The sequence below is a fragment of the Ornithorhynchus anatinus genome, chromosome 20 (assembly GCF_004115215.2).
Source record: "Ornithorhynchus anatinus isolate Pmale09 chromosome 20, mOrnAna1.pri.v4, whole genome shotgun sequence".
NCBI lineage: Eukaryota > Metazoa > Chordata > Mammalia > Monotremata > Ornithorhynchidae > Ornithorhynchus > Ornithorhynchus anatinus.
Window position 1 is genome coordinate 12,624,780 of NC_041747.1, and position 17,642 is coordinate 12,642,421.

Sequence of the window (17,642 nt, forward strand, 5' to 3'; positions counted from 1 at the left end):
AAAGCCCATTCAAGGCCTCACCCCAGTCAGCGGGAAGGTGAAGGAATTTGACCTTGTGACCTTGGGGCGTCCTTAACTATTGACCCCCGGGGCACTCTCTAAATAAAGCATCTTCACTGTCCTCTGCCATTTGGCGGACAATTCGTGTCCCTCATCAGACTGTGTCCAACCCCATGGGCTTGTATCCACCCCAGTGATTAGCCCAGTGCCGGACACACGTTAAGTGCTTAACAAATACCACGGTCATTAGAAGTCCGGCCCGGTGGAGTCGGAAAACCTATTGGGTTCTGGCCGTCTCAGGTTTCCTAGCAGCATGTAACGGATACCCTTGAAAGACAGATCTCCTCCAAACGCTGTCATTCCATCCTCAGAGCCGCAGTGAGTTACGGCAATGAGTTGAGGGTAGCTCACAAGCCACTGGATCTCATCACGGTTCATTCCTTCTCCCCCCCACCCCCAGAGCTGCCAAACAGAAATGAAGAGTGCCATCCCGATTACAGGCGTTTTTCCTAAAATGCTAGCGACCGAGTCGAGCAGAACGTGGGATTATTTCAGACCGGCAGCTCCTCCTACCAGTGCGTTGGGAGACCGCGTTGAATTTCCTCCCCATCTCTTCTAGGGCCATGTCTTGGGTCTTCAGCCGACGCTTCATTTTCCGGAAAGACAGAAAGGATCCAGAAAGGGCATCTTTCCCCTCTGCTCCGGCCCTGGGTGGGATGGCCAGCTCCGCATCTCAATTAGCCCTCGCAGATGTCCAAACGACGCAAAAAGGACGCATCCCTTCTCTGAGATGAGGCAGTGGCCGCTCGAAGTGGGTCAGGGATGCCGATTCCCCGCTCGCTGACAATTTGTCGTTCCCTCTCCTTGCCGGAGGGTGTCTGGGGGGGAGGGGGCACCGTTGAATACCAGATGAATGCAGTATCCCCTCCTCACCCCCTGCACTCTCTCGGATTGAGAATGACAAGACTCGAGCCAAAGCTACACTGCCCCGGCAGCTGAATAGAGCAGGGGGCTAAACCCGGTCCTCTTTGCAAAAGAAAAAATTGCTTTGCAGCACGAAGGTTTGTGGGTTTTGCTTCTTTTTTTTTGGCTAATGCAACTGCTACTCACCAAGTAGCGACTTGACGTCCTATAGCTCCACTGCAGACCGAGAGGACAAAACCCTACTCAGCTTCACTGTCTAGGAACCAGGAGAGTGCTACAATGCACCACGCTGTGTGGTGACAACTACTACACTTTTTTTTTTTAAATGGTATCTGTTAAATCCTTACTAGGAGCTAGGCACTGTACTCAGTACTGGGGCAAATTCCAGCTAATCGGGCTGGATACAGTCGCTGTCTCCTGTGGGGGTTAGAGTCCTCATCCCTGTTTTACAGAAGAGGGAACTGAGGCACGGAGAACTGAAGAGACTTGCCCAAGGTCACACAGCAGACACGAGCACAGGCCTGGGAGTCAGAAGGTCATGGGTTCTAATCCCAAGTCTGCTACTTGTCTGCTGTGTGACCTTGGGCAGGTCGCTTCACTTCTCTGCACCCCAGATACCTCACCTGGAAAATGGGGATTCAGACTGGTGAGCCCAATGTAGGCTAGGGACTGTGTCCAACCCAATTTGCTTGGATCCACCCTAGCACTTAGTACAGTGCCGGGCACACAGTAGGCACTTAATAAATACCACAAGTATTAAGTGGTGAAGCTGGGATTAGAACCCAGATCCTCTTATTCTCAGGGTCATGCTCTATTCACTAGGCCACATTGTTTTTCATGCTCTACATTCATCGGTGCTTCTTAGTATATTAGGTGCATCTTACATCTACCCCAGCATTTAGTCACAGTGCTTGATGCAAAGTAAGTGCTTAATGAATACCATAATTATTTTATATCTGCTCCTCATTTTACAGATGAGGAAACACGTCCAGAGAGGTTACGTGATTCACCCCAGTTTGGGATTCGAGAGACAAGCGCAGAATTTTAATACGGTACAACATACCTCCAAGTCTGCATTTCATAGGACTGTATCACTAGGGATTCCACACCTAGGAAGGTCTCTCTTGATAGTGAAATATCAAGACCTCAAAACTGAAAGCTCACTGTGGGCAGGGAACGTGTCTGTTTATTCTTGTATTGTACTCTCCCAAGCACTAGTACAGTGCTCTGCACCTAGTAAGCACTCAATAAATACGATTGAATGAATAGAATGAATGAATTTAAAAAAATGACCTGCCGGAAAACTTATCTACAAAAGGGTTTACTTGCTGAGCCTTTGGAGTGGGTGAAGTTACACAATTCCACTGCAGAAAACTAAGACTTGGAGTCCTTCAGACTTCCTCACCACTTCCATAACTGGACATCTGGACCGTGAGGTGATTCACAGTTCTGGCGGAGCCACCGGGAATATCCTGGACACTGTAGCAGATTATTTCAAGGAAAAAATTTCTGGTCCTCCTAACCATCCTTCCTCACACTGGAAATATCAGAGGCAGCATCCAGGATGGGAAGTAATAGGAGTATGGGTGTGTCTACAACAGATAATGAGGACAGCCTTAAAACAAATGACCATTTTTGGCTTAAAGACAATGGGAAAATCCCACGTCAATCAAAAAAATGGTATTTATTAAGTGCTTGCTATGTGCAGGGCACTGTACTAAGTGCTCCAGTACCAACAGGTCAGAAGAATGAAGTCCCATGTGCAGTCACACAGAAGGAGAAAATGAGAGAATGTGAGGTGTCTTCTGTTTCAGAAGATGGTGCTATTTATTGTGAAATTTCACTCAAGTGCTTCCAGGGATAGCACAATCAACACTTCAGTTGAGAGAGAGGGAGAGAGAGAGAGAAAAGGGGAGACAGAGAAGGGAAGGCAGAGAGAGAGAAAAGGGAAGGCAGAGAGAGAGAAAAGGGGAGGCAGAGAGAGAGAAAAGGGGAGGCAGAGAGAGAGAAAAGGGGAGGCAGAGAGAGAGAGAAGGGGAGGCAGAGTGAGAGAGAAGGGGAGGCAGAGTGAGAGAGAAGGGGAGGCAGAGTGAGAGAGAAGGGGAGGCAGAGTGAGAGAGAAGGGGAGGCAGAGTGAGAGAGAAGTGGAGGCAGAGTGAGAGAGAAGGGGAGGCAGAGTGAGAGAGAAGGGGAGGCAGAGTAAGAGAGAAGGGAGGCAGAGAGAGAAGGGGAGGCAGAGAGAGAAGGGGAGGCAGAGAGAAGGGCAGAGAGAGAGAAGGAAAGACAGAGAGGGAGGCACAGAGTGCCAGAGGGAGTGTGTGTCTGCACACACCAAGTCCCTTTTCAGAGCAATGTGTATATCTCCTGCAGCACCTGCCATTGTTTTGAAAATCTCTTAATATTCCCACCTTTCCCAAGTCTCTGTTCAAGCAGAGCAACTCCTCTCCTGCTGATGACGATGACAATAATAATAAGGGTTTTGGGTTCTATGTTCCCTATGTGCCAAACTTTTTTCTAATGGGATTTGTTAGGTGCTTACTATGTGCCAAGCACTGCACTAAGCAATGGGATAGATACAAGATAATCAGGCCGGACATACTTCACGGCTCCAATCCCCATTTTACAGATGATGGAACCGAGGTACAGAAAAGTGAAGTGCCTTGCCCAGGATCACCCAGCAGACAAGTGGCAGAGCCGGGACTAGAACCCAGGTCCTCTCATTCCCAGGCCTGTACTCTTTTCACTAGGCCACACTGCTCCTCAAAACTGCACTAAGTCCTTGGGAAAGTACAAGATAATCAGGTCGGATAGAATCTCAGTTCCATTTGGGACTCGCAGTCAAAGTAGGAGGGAGAACCCTTATTAAGTCCCCCATTTTATAGATGAGGGAACTGAGGCCCAGAGAAGCTAAGGGACTTGTCCCAGGTCACACAGCAGGCAAATGGCGGAACCAAAATTAGAACCTAGATCTTCTCCCAGGCCGATGCTTTTTGTGCTAAAGTCCCCTGCTTTGCTCTCTGTAGCTTCATTCAAGTGACCCAATATTGAGCACTTACTGTAATGAGAAGCACGGTGCTAAACAACTGGAAGAGTACAAGCAAAAACCAGACAGTCCCTGCCCTCGAGGAGCTTATGATCTAACAGTGCTGGTAATAATCTGCTGCTAAACCACATTGTTTGACACTAGGGGTTTCACTGGAGCTTTAAAATGTTCTGCCTGATCTTTCTGTACCTATTTCAACCCACCATCCCGTAGCTGCTATTCGGCTCTCCCTTTTCCTCACATTCCTTGCCCAGAGAATGTTACATAATAAGCCTCGTTGATCATCCCATTGGCTATTTGACATTAAACATGACCCATAGATGACCTTCGTGGAATTGTTTGAGAAACCAAGGGGTTCACAGTCTAGAGTGGCCACAGAGGTGATAGTTGAAACAAAATGCACAGTTGCGTTCCCTGAGAGAGAGAGTGTGTCAAAATGTGAAGGTGCTACACTGAATTCAAGTTCTACCTTCAGAAAAGTCTTTAACTACTTTTAATGGGGGTGGGGAGGGGGACAAAGGAAACCGATCTCTATGTCACTAAAATGATCCTTTGATGGTTTTTTTCTTGACTACCCAAATAATGGTGCCCTTCCTCCTCTACCATCCACACCTACCTTCCCCCGTTCCCTCCAATTCATGAAACAAAACAGGGATGGGAGTCAGGAGTCCTGAGGGTTAATCCTGACCAGACAGTTGCCTGCTGTGTGACCATGGGCAAATGTCTCAACTTCTCTGGGGCCTCAGTTTTCTCATCTGGAAAGTGGGGCGGAGATACCGATTCTCCCTCCCCTCTTAGACTGAGAGGCCCAAATGGGGCAGAGATCTTATCCACCGCCCCCGCAAGACTGAGAGCCTCTCGTGGGCGGGGATTGACTCTCTTTATTGCTGTACTGTACTTACCAGGCGATTAGTACAGTGCTCTGCAAACAGTTGGCACTCAATAAATATGGCTGAATGAATGAATGCATCTGCTCTAACACACACTAACTCACATAGTAAGGGCTTAAACACCACGGTTATTATCATCATTATGCAACTGAAGAGAAAGGAAAACTGGAAGCTGATTATGCCTGTCCTTAAATCATCCTTATTAGATGACGCTGCTAAGGATTAGTGAACTCTAAACAGAGAATTTATTAGTAATAGGACTCTAGATAGAGTAAAATATCCTTTCTTTCAGGGACCTATTCTATCCATCTCTTGAAACCAATGACAATCTTCACTGCTTGTCCATACCTTCCTTATAGTAATGTCTGTCTCCCCCTCTGGATTGTAAACTCATTGTGGGCAGGGAAAGTATCCGCTCTGCACTTAGAAAGCACCCAAAAAATACAACTGACTGATTCTACTTTAACTCTGCACATACAGAGCTTTACAGCCCTTGGGAGCAAATTTTCTGAAACTTCCCATTAAGAAAGTTGCGTGGATAAAGCCCAGGTCTGGTCCTCTGGGAGTCAGAGGGACCTGGGTTCTAATCCCAGCTTTTCAACTTGTCTGCTGAGTGACCTTGGGCAAGTCACTTCACTGGGCTTCAGTTACCTCATCTGTAAAATGGGGATTAAGACTGCGACCCTAATGTGGGACAGGGGCTGCGTCCAATGCAATTAGCTTGTATCTACCCAGTACTTAGTACAGTGCTTGGCACATAGTAAGAGCTTAACAGAGACCATTAAAAAAATAAGAGAATAAAAAATTAAGAAACAGGAGCAATTTAAAAAAATAAAAGCCCCAAGTTTCTTTTTCAAAAGAACATTATTCCAACACATGTCCCATCACATGTTTATTCTGTTATTTCCTCATTAAACTACTGCAGAATGCCAACCAGGAAATTTGAGCTATAAATGGAACTCAACCAAAAACAATACACAGTAGGGGTGAACAAGCTTAACACATTTTCAGGAGATGGTACGCAATGTTGCATTAGTGTTGACGTGGACAACGTTAATTAATGTCAACGCACATGCTGTAGCAGATACTTCCCTCTAGATTTGTTTATGTGGGACCAGCAAATTTTACAGAGTTTATAAACTCAATGTATCACCACACCGCCTTTCTATTGTGTTTTTTTCTCTGAGAAAATGAGTACATCCATCCTCCCTACACACCAGGAGACTGTATATGGACGTGTCTCTCCACCGCCATTAGCTGGAGGTTCACGGGTCTAGATGTGGCCATGTTGGTTTCGTCAGGAACAGTAACATCTAAGAGAGCATCTGGAAACCAGATTGGACATCGCCACCCCTGCAAGGGTTCACTTTCTGGGCCTGGTCCACACCTAACCATATGCGGTGGAGCTGAGGCATATTCGAGAGAGGCTAATTCACAATGGAATCGTCACAGATTTGACCAGAAATTGAGGGTCCAAGATATCAAATGCTTCCCACTTGTGGAAGAACTGTGGGAACAGGAACTAAGTCACCAAATCAGATTCAATTTTCAGACCCTAGGCAAGTCACTTCTAAGCCTCAGTTTCTCCACCTGCAAAATGTGGACCATCATACTTGCCCCTACTTACACACAAGATAATTAATGTCTATCTTCCTCTCTAGACCATAAGCTCACTGTGGGCAGGAAATGTATCTGTTTATTGCTGTCCCCAGTGCTGAGTACAGTGTTCTGCACACGGTAAGCGCTCGAGAAGTACAACAGACTAACCGATTACGAAGTAGAAGAGGTCTTTGAGTTCTTCAGGGCAAAGACATTACAGGAATCCAAGAATACACTAAGTCAAGTACAAACAACCATCTACCCAACAGCCTGTTTCGACAATTTCCACACAACAGCTCACCGTTCCCAGGTGGTTTGACGGTAACCATTTAACTTCGTCACCGAACCATCACCCGAGAAGCTCGAGAAGTAACAAGAGAACCAGAGGGCCTGCGTAATTGGCAGGCAGTCTGTGCATTCGGCCATTTTCTAGCCCAGTTCCCCTCTGCCTCGTCTTGAATATCTTAAGACACAAAGAATTCATTTAGAAAAGTGTGCTTTGCTCAAGATTTCAAAGGGGGACTCTGTCCAGGTCGACCTTGGAATGTGCGTACTTTGAGGCAACAACCACGTTTTTAGGGAGGCTTTAATTTAAGGATTCTTAGCGAGCATTTCTTTTTAAGGGTTTTTTTAGTGGAAAGAAATGGAGGTCCTGGAACACTGTGTATACCACTCAAACATCTAGGGCAGAATAATGCGCTCTCTCCTAATTTAACGCATATGTGCTCGTTAGCGTACAGTGAGACACATATTTAGCAGGTCTGATTTCGAGACTAATTTTCCAGGCATGGCAATCTTGCCAGTAACATTTCGACAAAATGGGACCTATAAATATACCTTACTTTGTACTTATTGGCCTCACGGTGTTCATTGAGAAAGAATTTCTGCTAAAAGAACAAAGGATGTGGCCAAGTCAGTTTTACTCTCTAACAAAAAACAGGAATGTTTACCCTTGAGGAAAACTTTGGTTGATTTTATCTCAGAAATCTCTCTCACGAGGGGAGGAAGGGAGCTTGGGTTCTGAATTTCCTTGAGAGAAAACGTCGCTTTGCATTGGAGTTTTCATTTCTAATGTGCAGTTTACGCTGTGTTTTGGTGGCCCTTTCAAAGTCTCAAGTAAGCAACGCTCGAGAAACAGCGTGGCTCAGTGGAACGAGCCCGGGCCTGGGAGTCCGAGGTCATGGGTTCGAATCCCGCTCTGCCGCTTGTCAGCTGTGTGACTTTGGGCAAGTCACTTAACTTCTCTGTGCCTCAGTTACCTCATCTGTAAAATGGGGATTAAGACTGTGAGCCTCATATGGGACAATCTGATTACCCTGTATACCCCAGCACTTAGAACAGTGCTCTGCACATAGTAAGCGCTTAACAAATACCAACATTATTATTAGTAGTAGCAGTAAATTCAAATCGAATGAAAATACGTATTGAGCCGCAGACATGCCTTTGCAATTTTCAACTGCCACCTCGGCTTGCAGCGTTTCTTGTTAAATCCAAGTGATTGGAACTGCAAGTGGACCGAAAAATTGTATCTTTGCAACTATGATTCATTCATTCAACCGTATTTACTGAGTGCTTACTGTGTGCAAAGCACTGTACTAAGCGCTTGGGTGAGTAGACTATAACAATAAACAGACACATTCTCTGCCCACACCCAGCTTACAGACTGCGTCGGGAGCTTTCTTTTGGCTTCCTGGTCAGCTGAATGAATTTGCCGATTATTCTACCTATAGTTAGAAAACCTTAAATAGGAGCGGTTACAGTTCAGATAAATTTTAAAGTCCAAATAACTGTAACTTGAACACTGTATAGATGTTAAAAATAAACACTGACTTCCCCCTCTAGACTGTAAGCTCGGTGGGGCAGGGAACACGTCTACCAACTCAGTTATATTGTACTCTCCCAAATGCTCAGTACAGCGCTTTACACACAGTAAACACTCAATAAAAATACCGACTTGAGAGACGTCCATTTTTATCAAATCATAAGTTCTAAATTTCTGGCAAAAAGGGAATAAGACCTTTTGGGTAGTAAACGATAAAAGTCAAATAATCACCCTATTTGAGACTCAGGGTTAGAACTAGCCATTGATAATGAAGCCTTGTATCTACCCCAATGCTTATAACAGTGCTTGACACAAAGAGCTTATTAATAATAATAATAATAATGGCATTTAAGTGCTTACTATGTGCCAGGCAGTGTACTAAGTGCTGCCATTGTTATTATTACTATTATCATTATGATCTCATTTACTTTTCAGAACTCACTTCTCCATCAGCGGGCTGGGTACTGGCTGGGAACTGGCTGCTGCTTCTGCCTCCTTGGGGACAGGGATCACGTCTCTAAATCTAGTGCACTGTATTTTCTGAGGTCCTTGGTAGAGCGCTCTGCACACAGTAAGCACTCAATAAATTCGATTGAGCTGAATGAATTATTGACTTCTCTCTCATTCAACCTCCACATTCCATCTGCAAGCAAATCCTGTTGGTTCTACCTTCACAACATCAGTACTCTCTGCCCTTTCCTCTCCAATCAAGCTGCTACTACCTTGCTCCAAACACATCACATCTCGCCTTGGCTACTGCATCAGCCTCCTCGCTAACCTCCTTGCCTCCTGTCTTTCCCCACTCCATTCCTTACTTTGCTGTGCTGCCTGGAAATTTTTTCTTTAAAAAAACCATTCAGTACACATCTCCTCGCTCCTCAACGGCCTCCACCTCTGCATCCAACTTCTTACTAGTGGTTTTAAAACACTCTATCAGTTCACCCCCTCCTACTTGGCCTCGCCGATTTACTACTTCGACCCATCCACACAATTTGTTTCTCCAACGCCACCCTACTCGGTGTACCTCCATTTCATCTATCTCAACCCCTCGCCCACATCCTGCCTCTGGCCTGGAATGCCCTCTCGCTTCATATTCAACAGACCATCCCTCCCCACCTTCAAAGCCTTATTAGAATCACATCTTCTCCCAGAGGCCTTCCCTCACTAAGCCCTCATTTCCCTACTCCCTCTCTCTTTCTGGTGGTCTTTGCACTCAGATCTGTACCTTTTAACCACTTGATATTCACCCCATCCTCTTCCCACCAGCATTTACATCCATATCCACAATCCACTTTAATGTCTGTCTCCCCCTCTAATCTGTGAGCTCCTTGTGGATAGGGAATGCATCTACCGACTCTGTTGTATTGTTCTCTCCCAAGCGCTCAGTACAGTGCTCTGCACAAAGTGTATCACCTCCGCATCACACGGAAACTCCTCCTCATTGGCTTTAAAGCAATCAATCTTCTTGCTCCCTCCTATCTCACCTCGCTCCTCTAATGCCAACCTTCTCACTGTACCTCCATCTCACTGCCAACCTCTCGCCCATGTCCTGCCTGGAACGCCCTCCCTCCTCATATCCGACAATCACCCTCCCCTCTCATTCAAAGCTTTACTGAAGGAACATCTTCTCCAAGAGGCATTACCTGACTAAGCCCGCTTTTCCTTTTCTTCAACTCCCTTCTGCGTCATCTGGACTTCCTCCCTTTATTAATCTCCCTCCCAGCCCCACAGCACTTATGTACTTATCTGTAATTTATTTACATTAATATCTGTTTCCCCCTCTAGACTTTGTAAGGTCGTTGTGGGCATGGAATGTGTTTATTTTTATATTGTACTCTCCCAAGAGCTTAATACAGTGCTCTGCGCACAGTAAGCACTCAAATACGATTAACAGAACCTGCAGTCTAGAGTTGCATATTTTACTAAATTTATTCAAAGGACAGAGAGTCTGGAGCTTAAATGCCTTTCAAATGTCTAGCACTTCTTAGGCAGAGAAGATTTTGGCATTTAGAAAACGTTGTCTTCTCATGGATGGCTCTAGACTGTCGGCTTACTGTGGGGAGGTAATGTGCTTGCTCTCCCAAGTGCTTAGTATGATGCTCTGCGCAGTGAGCACTCAATAAATACCAATGATTCTAGAAAAATGGACTTTCCCCTCTCTCAATTCACCTTCCAGCTGGTTGTTATTCAATAGCAACATCTATTGGCTGAGAAGGAAATAGCAATGCATACTAAAAAATAAGAAGAAGAAATGCTGCTACCTGTGAAAGTTCTTACTATGTTCCTGGCAGTGTTCTAAACACCAGGGTAGAGACAGTGTTATCAGTTTGGACACAGTTCCTTACCCACATGGGGCATTCTTGAAGGTGATTACAATGCTCCTCTACGAAAAGCAGAGCTAGAAGCAGAGTGGCGTATATGGGAGTTAGAAAGATGCTGTCTTTCTGGTAGGCAGGCTCCTATTTTTTTTTTTTATCATTACCAAGCATTGCTTTTTTATAATGGTATTTATTAAGTGCTTACTATGTGCCGGGCAATGGTACTAAGCACTGGGGTAGATACAGATACTTAGGTTGGACACGGCCCCTGTCCCACATGGGGCATTCTTGAAGGTGATTACAATGCTTCTCTACGAAAAGCAGAGCTAGAAGCAGAGTGGCTTATATGGGAGTTAGAAAGATGCTGTCTTTCTGGTAGGCAGGCTCCTATTTTTTTATCATTACCAAGCATTGCTTTTTTATAATGGTATTTACTAAGTGCTTACTATGTGCCGGGCACTGGTACAGATACAGATACTTAGGTTGGACACGGTCCCTGTCCCACATGGGGCTCACAGTCCTCGCCCCCATTTTACAGATGAGGAAATTGAAGCACAGAGAACTGAAATGACTTTCCCAAGGTCACACAGCAGAGAGGTGGCATAAGAGGGATTAGAACCCCGGTCCTTCTGACTCCCAGGCCCATACCCTATCCCCTAGACCAGATGCGCTCTATGCCTCATCTGAAAATAATAATAATGATGATGGCATTTGTTAAGCACTTCCTATGTGCCAAGCACTGTTCTAAGCACTGGGGTAGATACAAGGAAATCGGGTTGTCCCACGTGGGGCTCACAGTCAATCTCCATTTTACAGATGAGGGAATTGAAGCACAGAGAAGTGAAGTAACTTTCCAAGGTCACGCAGCAGACCAGTGGCAGAGCCTGCATTAGAACCCAAGCCCTCTGACTCCCAAGCCCATGCTCTTTCCACTAAGCCACACTGCTTCTCACTAAATATTTAATTCTCCCTCCCTCCTTGGACTGTGAGCCCCTTGTGGGGCAGGAACCGAGACTCACCTGATTATCTTGTATCTACCCCAGCGCTCTTAGAACAGCTTTGACACATAGTAAGCACTTAGATACTACCATTAAAATGGGATCTCCTGCAACTAATACCAAGAGCAAAGCTATTTAGATTTGAGTGGTAGAAAAAGCTTCATGGCAGGATGAAAGTTGGAATTTTAAAGGCAAAAAGGGCATGATAAACTTTAAGACAATGACTTTAACACCTGCCCTGAAAGAGAGAATTCTCCACATGGACTAATACGGACTGCCAGTGGTGTAATTCAGTTTTTTGGGTTTTCTTAAGGTTTATCACCAGCATTAAGTGCTTTCTATCAATCAACGGTATTTATTGAGCACTTATTATGTGCAGAGCACCATACAAAGCACTTGGGAGAGTACAATACTGCTTACTAGGTGCCAAGCACTTTTGCTAAATGCTGGGCTCCATACAATCCTATCAGATACAGCCCCTTTCCCACATGGGGCTCACAGTCTAAAGAGAAGAAGAGGACAGGTCCTTAATTCCCATTTTACAGATGAGGAAACCGAGGCACAGAGGAGCAAAAGGATTTGCCCGAGGTGACGGTGGAGGTAGAGCTGGGACTAGAAAATAGGGCACCTGAGTCTCATTCCTGGGCTCCTCGGGGACTATCATTACCATAGTAACAAGAAAAGAGAGCAGATTGGGTATCCATCCCATATGCACATGCATCAAGGGTTTCTGGCCTAACAACCCTTGGGGAAGGGAGGTAAGAGGATGGATTGGAGGAGACTAATGAGGACAGATGCCCCCTCCCACTGAGTCCCCCACCGGCCTCCGAACTGCCCCTTCCAAATTCTCTCCCGGGCCAGCTCTCTCCCACCACGATTCTCTCTCTTGTTCACTTCTCCCCTGCGGCCTCCCCAACTGTCTCCCCACATCAGTGGCCGGCAACTCGGTGCAACTGCTATTTGGATAATTATAATAATGGCATTTTTTAAGCACTTACTATGTGCCAGGCACTGTACTGAGCACTCGGTCCAGCCAGCCTGGACCCAATGGATGCCCACGCGATAGGCGGGAGACTCAAAGCCAGGAGGAGCCCCTCCCTCCACCCCAAACTGGCTTTGTAACCTTGCTAGGGCTGCTGCTGCCCCTGAGAGACAGAGGCAGAAAGGAGAGGGAGAAAGGAGAGGGAGAAAGGAGAGGGAGAAAGGAGAGGGAGAAAGGAGAGGGAGAAAGGAGAGGGAGAAAGGAGAGGGAGAAAGGAGAGGGAGAAAGGAGAGGGAGAAAGGAGAGGGAGGGAGAGCGAAAGGAGAAGGAGGGAGAGCAAAAGGAGAAGGAGGGAGAGCAAAAGGAGAAGGAGGGAGAGCAAAAGGAGAAGGAGGGGGAGCAAAAGGAGAAGGAGGGGGAGCAAAAGGAGAAGGAGGGGGAGCAAAAGGAGAAGGAGGGGGAGCAAAAGGAGAAGGAGGGGGAGCAAAAGGAGAAGGAGGGGGAGCAAAAGGAGAAGGAGGGGGAGAGAAAGAAGAGGGAGGGAGGAGAAAAGGGAGGGATGGAGAGAGAAAAAAGGGAGGGAGAAAAAAGGGAGGGAGAGAGAAAAAAGGGAGGGAGAGAGAAAAAAAGGGAGGGAGAGAAAAAGGTGATGGAGGGAAAGAGAAAGGAGAGGAAGAGAGAGAAAGGGGGGAGAGAGAAAGGAGAGGGGGAAAGAGGGGGAGAAAGAAAGGAGAGAGGAGGAGAGAGAGAAAGGAGAGGAAGGGATAGGGAGAGAAAGGAGAGGGAGGGAAAGAAAGAGAGGAAAGAAAGAGGAGAGAGAAAGGAAAGAGGGGGCAGGAAAATGGAACACAGTCATTCATCTTTCACTGGGGATTCCTCTGTCATTTCCTTTGTCACTTAACAGCTAAATTAGCTGAAGCCGTGCTCCTAGCCGGCGGGGAGAGAACAGGAAATAGACCTGGACCTTTCTCAGATGAATGCTTTTATAGCCTGTGGATGGAAAAACTGATCTTGTTTTGGAGGTGGTGTGGCCTAACGGAAATGGGATGAGGGAAGGGAGCCTAGGAGACCAAAAACCAGGTGCAAGGAGCTCACAATCTGAGAGCGCTCAGTTTAATCATTCTAGGATCCCAAATGATAGTCCCAATCTGCTTTAAAATACAGTGTTCTGTGCAGCATGAAGCAGCAGTAAGAAGCAGCATGGAGTGGAGGATAGAGCCTGGGTGTCAGAAGGTCATGAGATCTAATCCCAGCTCCGCCACTTGTCTGCTGTGTGACCCTGGGCAAGCCACTTCACTTCTCTGAGCCTCAGTTACCTCATCTGTAAAATGGGGATTAAGACTGTGAGCCCCACTTGGGACAGCCTGATTACTCTGCATCTACCCCAGTGCTTAGAATGGTGCTTGGCACATAGTAAGTGCTTAGTAAGCCCGTCCCGATTAGACTGTAGGCCCGTCAAAGGGCAGGGACTGTTTCTATCTGTTACCGATTTGTACATTCCAAGCTCTTAGTACAGTGCTCTGCACATAGTAAGTGCTCAATAAATACTATTGAATGAACAACTATAATAATAATAATAATAATTCTTCTCTGGCCTCAGTTACCTCATCTATAAAAGACTGAGAGCCCCATATGGGACAGGGATTGTGTCTAACCCAATTTGCTTTTATCCACCCCAGTGCTTAGTACAGTGCCTGGCACATAGTAAGCACTTAAATACCACAATTACTATTATTATAATTATGCAAAGCTATCATCTCAAGGGGCTAGATTTTGTTTTGCTTTGTTGTCTGTCTCCCCCTTCTAGACTGTGAGACCATTGTTGGGTAGGGATTGCCTCTGTTGCCCAGTTGTACTTTCCAAGAGCTTAGTACAGTGCTCTGCACACAGTAAGCACTCAATAAATACGACTGAATCAATGAATTAACTTGAATAGGATTGGTGTCTTATGGGAAATGACTCAGAATGAGAAAGGCTCCATTAGAAGTCCTTCCCCTCCCCCCTAGACTATGAGGTCATTGCGGGCAGAGCACGTGTCTTGTTATATTGTACTCTCCCCAGCACTTAGTACGGTGCTTTGCACACAGTAAGTGCTCAATAAATACACTTGGATGAGTGAATCAGCTGTCTTTCCCCAGTTTGACCAGTTCTCCCCTCTCCCCACCTCCCCACCAATGGTATTTGTTAAGCGCTTACTATGTGCCAGGAACTGTACTAAATGCTGCAGAAGATGCAAGTTAACCAGGTCAAAAACAGTCCCTGTCCCACATGGGGCTCACAGTCTTTATCCCCATTTGAAGGATGAGGTGACTGAGGCACAGAGAAGTGAAGTGACTTGCTTAAGGTTATGCAGCAGACAAGCGGCGGAGCCGGGGTTAGAATCCACGTCCTCTGACTCTGCATCGATCCTTTCGATATAAGCAGTCAAAGTTTTAAAAACATCTATCTCCAGACTGTGAGCCCACTGTGAGGAAGGGAATGTGTTTACCACGTTGGTTGTATTGTACTCTCCCAAGCACTCAGTAGAGAGCTCTGCACACACGGTAAGTGCTCAATTGATTGATTGATCTTAGAAAATTAATAATAATAATAATGTTGGTATTTGTTAAGCACTTACTATGTGCCGAGCACTGTTCTAAGTGCTGGGGTAGATACAGAGTAATCAGGTTGTCCCACGTGAGGCTCACAGTTAATCCCCATTTTACAGATGAGGTAACAGGCACAGAGAAGTTAAGTGACTTGCCCACAGTCACACAGCTGACAAGTGGCAGAGCCAGGATTTGAACTCATGACCTCTGACTCCCAAGCCCGGGCTCTTTCCACTGAGCCACACTGCTTCTCTGCGTTCTACAAGTTCTAGAGACCACAGGTCAGAAATACTTTCCCATTTCACTGCCATAAAGTAATTATATAGGCAGTTAGTTGGCAACTAAACTACCCGTTTGTAATGTATGAATTATATCTCAAAGAAAGTCTTAGTGTGGGTTGGAGGTAAATGTACTGAGGAGGGAATTTAGTCCCCCTTTGGGCTTCCTCCTCAAACTTTGATTCATATCTCGAGAGCACTTTTCACACTTGGGCAAAGTCAATTAGCAAAATCCTCATTACAGTTCCATCTATAGAGTTTTTCTATAAATACATCAATTTTAATTCCGGCACCCACCAAGAGCTCACAGGATGAAAATGAAAATCCAGGTTGATACCAGGGGGTCAGTTTTTATTTAAATTGCAAATTACACTTCCTCTCTTCAGAAGCCACGCCAGCAGTATTTATTTCCGCAGAAAATCCCACTCTGAAAGTAGAATTGTCTAACCACTCCTCTATTTACTTGTAGCTAATGAGAGCAGAATTAAGTTTCTATTCTGGTTGTACTCACCCAAGCACTTAGTACAGTGTTCTGCCCATAGTTAGCGCTCGATGAATACCTTTGCTAACCGAAGTGGGAAACCATGTTCAATTCAGCAGCGAGGACTGGTCTGGGGCTCATCCCTTGGAATGGTAGTGACGTTTTCAGAGCAATATTCAGCTTGAATGAACTCTTTCCCCATGTTTAATGGCAGAGGGGATAGCAAGGAAGGAAGTTAAGGTGGAAAAAAATGACAATATGAGCCTTTGGAAACTACCAGTCAACCTCCATCTGCTGTTAAAGAAAACTCACTTCTAATGGATTCCCTACATGGGTGAATCTAATATACGCTGTTATTGCTTTCGAGAATTGAGTTTGAGAATGAGGAAAAACACCATGGGTAGACACAATTAACTTCCCATGAATTCTATTAGACTTATTAAACCCACAAATCAAATCACTTCAAAGGTCACACTCACAGAAGCTCAATGATTTTCTTAAGCTGTGTGACCTAGTGGAAAAAGCAGGGGCCTGGGTGTCAAAGGACCGGGTTCTAATACCAGCTCTCCCACTTGTCTGCTGCCTGACTTTGGGCAAGCCACTTCACCTCTTTGTGCCTCAGTTCCCTCAACTGCAAAATGGGGATTCAATCCCTGTTCTCCCACTTAGCAGAGCTTCATGTGGGACCTGATTACCTTGTCTCTACCCCAGCCCTTAGCACAGTGCTTGGCACATAGTAAGCACTTAAACACCACATTTATTCTCTCAACTGTAAGCTCGCTTGGGCAGGGAGCTTGTCTATCCATTCTGTTGTATTGTACTTTCGCAAGAGCTTAGTGCAGTTCTCTGCACACAGTAAGCGCTCACTAAATATCATGGATTGAGTTTAACCTTTGATTAGAGTTCCGTGTTAGCAACCCTGGAGTTGGAGAGAAATGGCAATTTCTTTTCAATCACAATCAATGGCATTTAATGAGTTCTTACTATACAACAGAATTAGCAGGCACATTCCCATTCCCTTGCCACAACAAGCTTCAGTTCCCCATTTGCTCTGCTCGCTTATCTTTTTCCACAATACAGCTAAAGGTCAAGTTAACAAACCTATCAGCCTCATACACGCAAACCATTCTGGAAAGACTTAACATTTCACCCCATTTTAAGGTTGCTGAGGCCAAAAAAACCAACAAAAAAACCAAATTGCTCAATGGTTGGAAAATAAGTGACTGAGTTCCTTGTGTCCAACCCGATTTGTTTGTATCCACCCCAGGACTTCGTACAGTGCCTGGCACATAGTAAGTGCTTACTACCACTGCTTTAAATGTTTCAGTGACCTTGATGTTAAACACAAAGAAAGAACATCTTCTACTTGTAAAGTTATCGCTTTCAAGTCTTATTTGAACCTACCTAGCAATGACCGCACAGGCAGGTGTTCAGGTTCCACGGTGTTTACGGAAACTCCCACAGCCTCTCGTTCCCAGCAAATTCTCCTTCTCAAAATGCAAGTTGGGAATGGATTGGATTCACAGTGTTTGCTTTATGGTACTCCTTAAGCGTTTACTCTCTGTCAAACATCATATTAAGTACTGGGGTAGGTACAAGAGAATTAGGTCAGACACAGCCTGCATGGAGGCTTGCAGTCTTAAGTAGGAAGAGAACAGGTATTGAACCCCCGTTTTACAGGGGAGAACACAGGCACAGAGAAGTGAAGCGCCTTGCCCA

General features: G+C 45.6%; 1 protein-coding gene across 4 annotated transcripts in view; it reads right to left on the reverse strand.

The window, feature by feature from the left end:
* MCF2L (MCF.2 cell line derived transforming sequence like) overlaps positions 1 to 17,642 on the reverse strand; it is a 121,811-nt gene that overhangs the window by 92,506 nt on the left and 11,663 nt on the right. Inside the window, exon 1 of one of the 4 annotated variants that reach the window (XM_007668690.3) lies at positions 574 to 852. The exons of the other annotated variants lie outside the window; for them this stretch is intronic. Within the exon in view, the coding sequence (XP_007666880.1) occupies positions 574 to 652 (79 nt within the window). The 5' untranslated portion in view covers positions 653 to 852. Of the gene's footprint in view, positions 1 to 573; positions 853 to 17,642 lie in introns of those variants that run through there. 4 annotated transcript variants of the gene reach the window in all.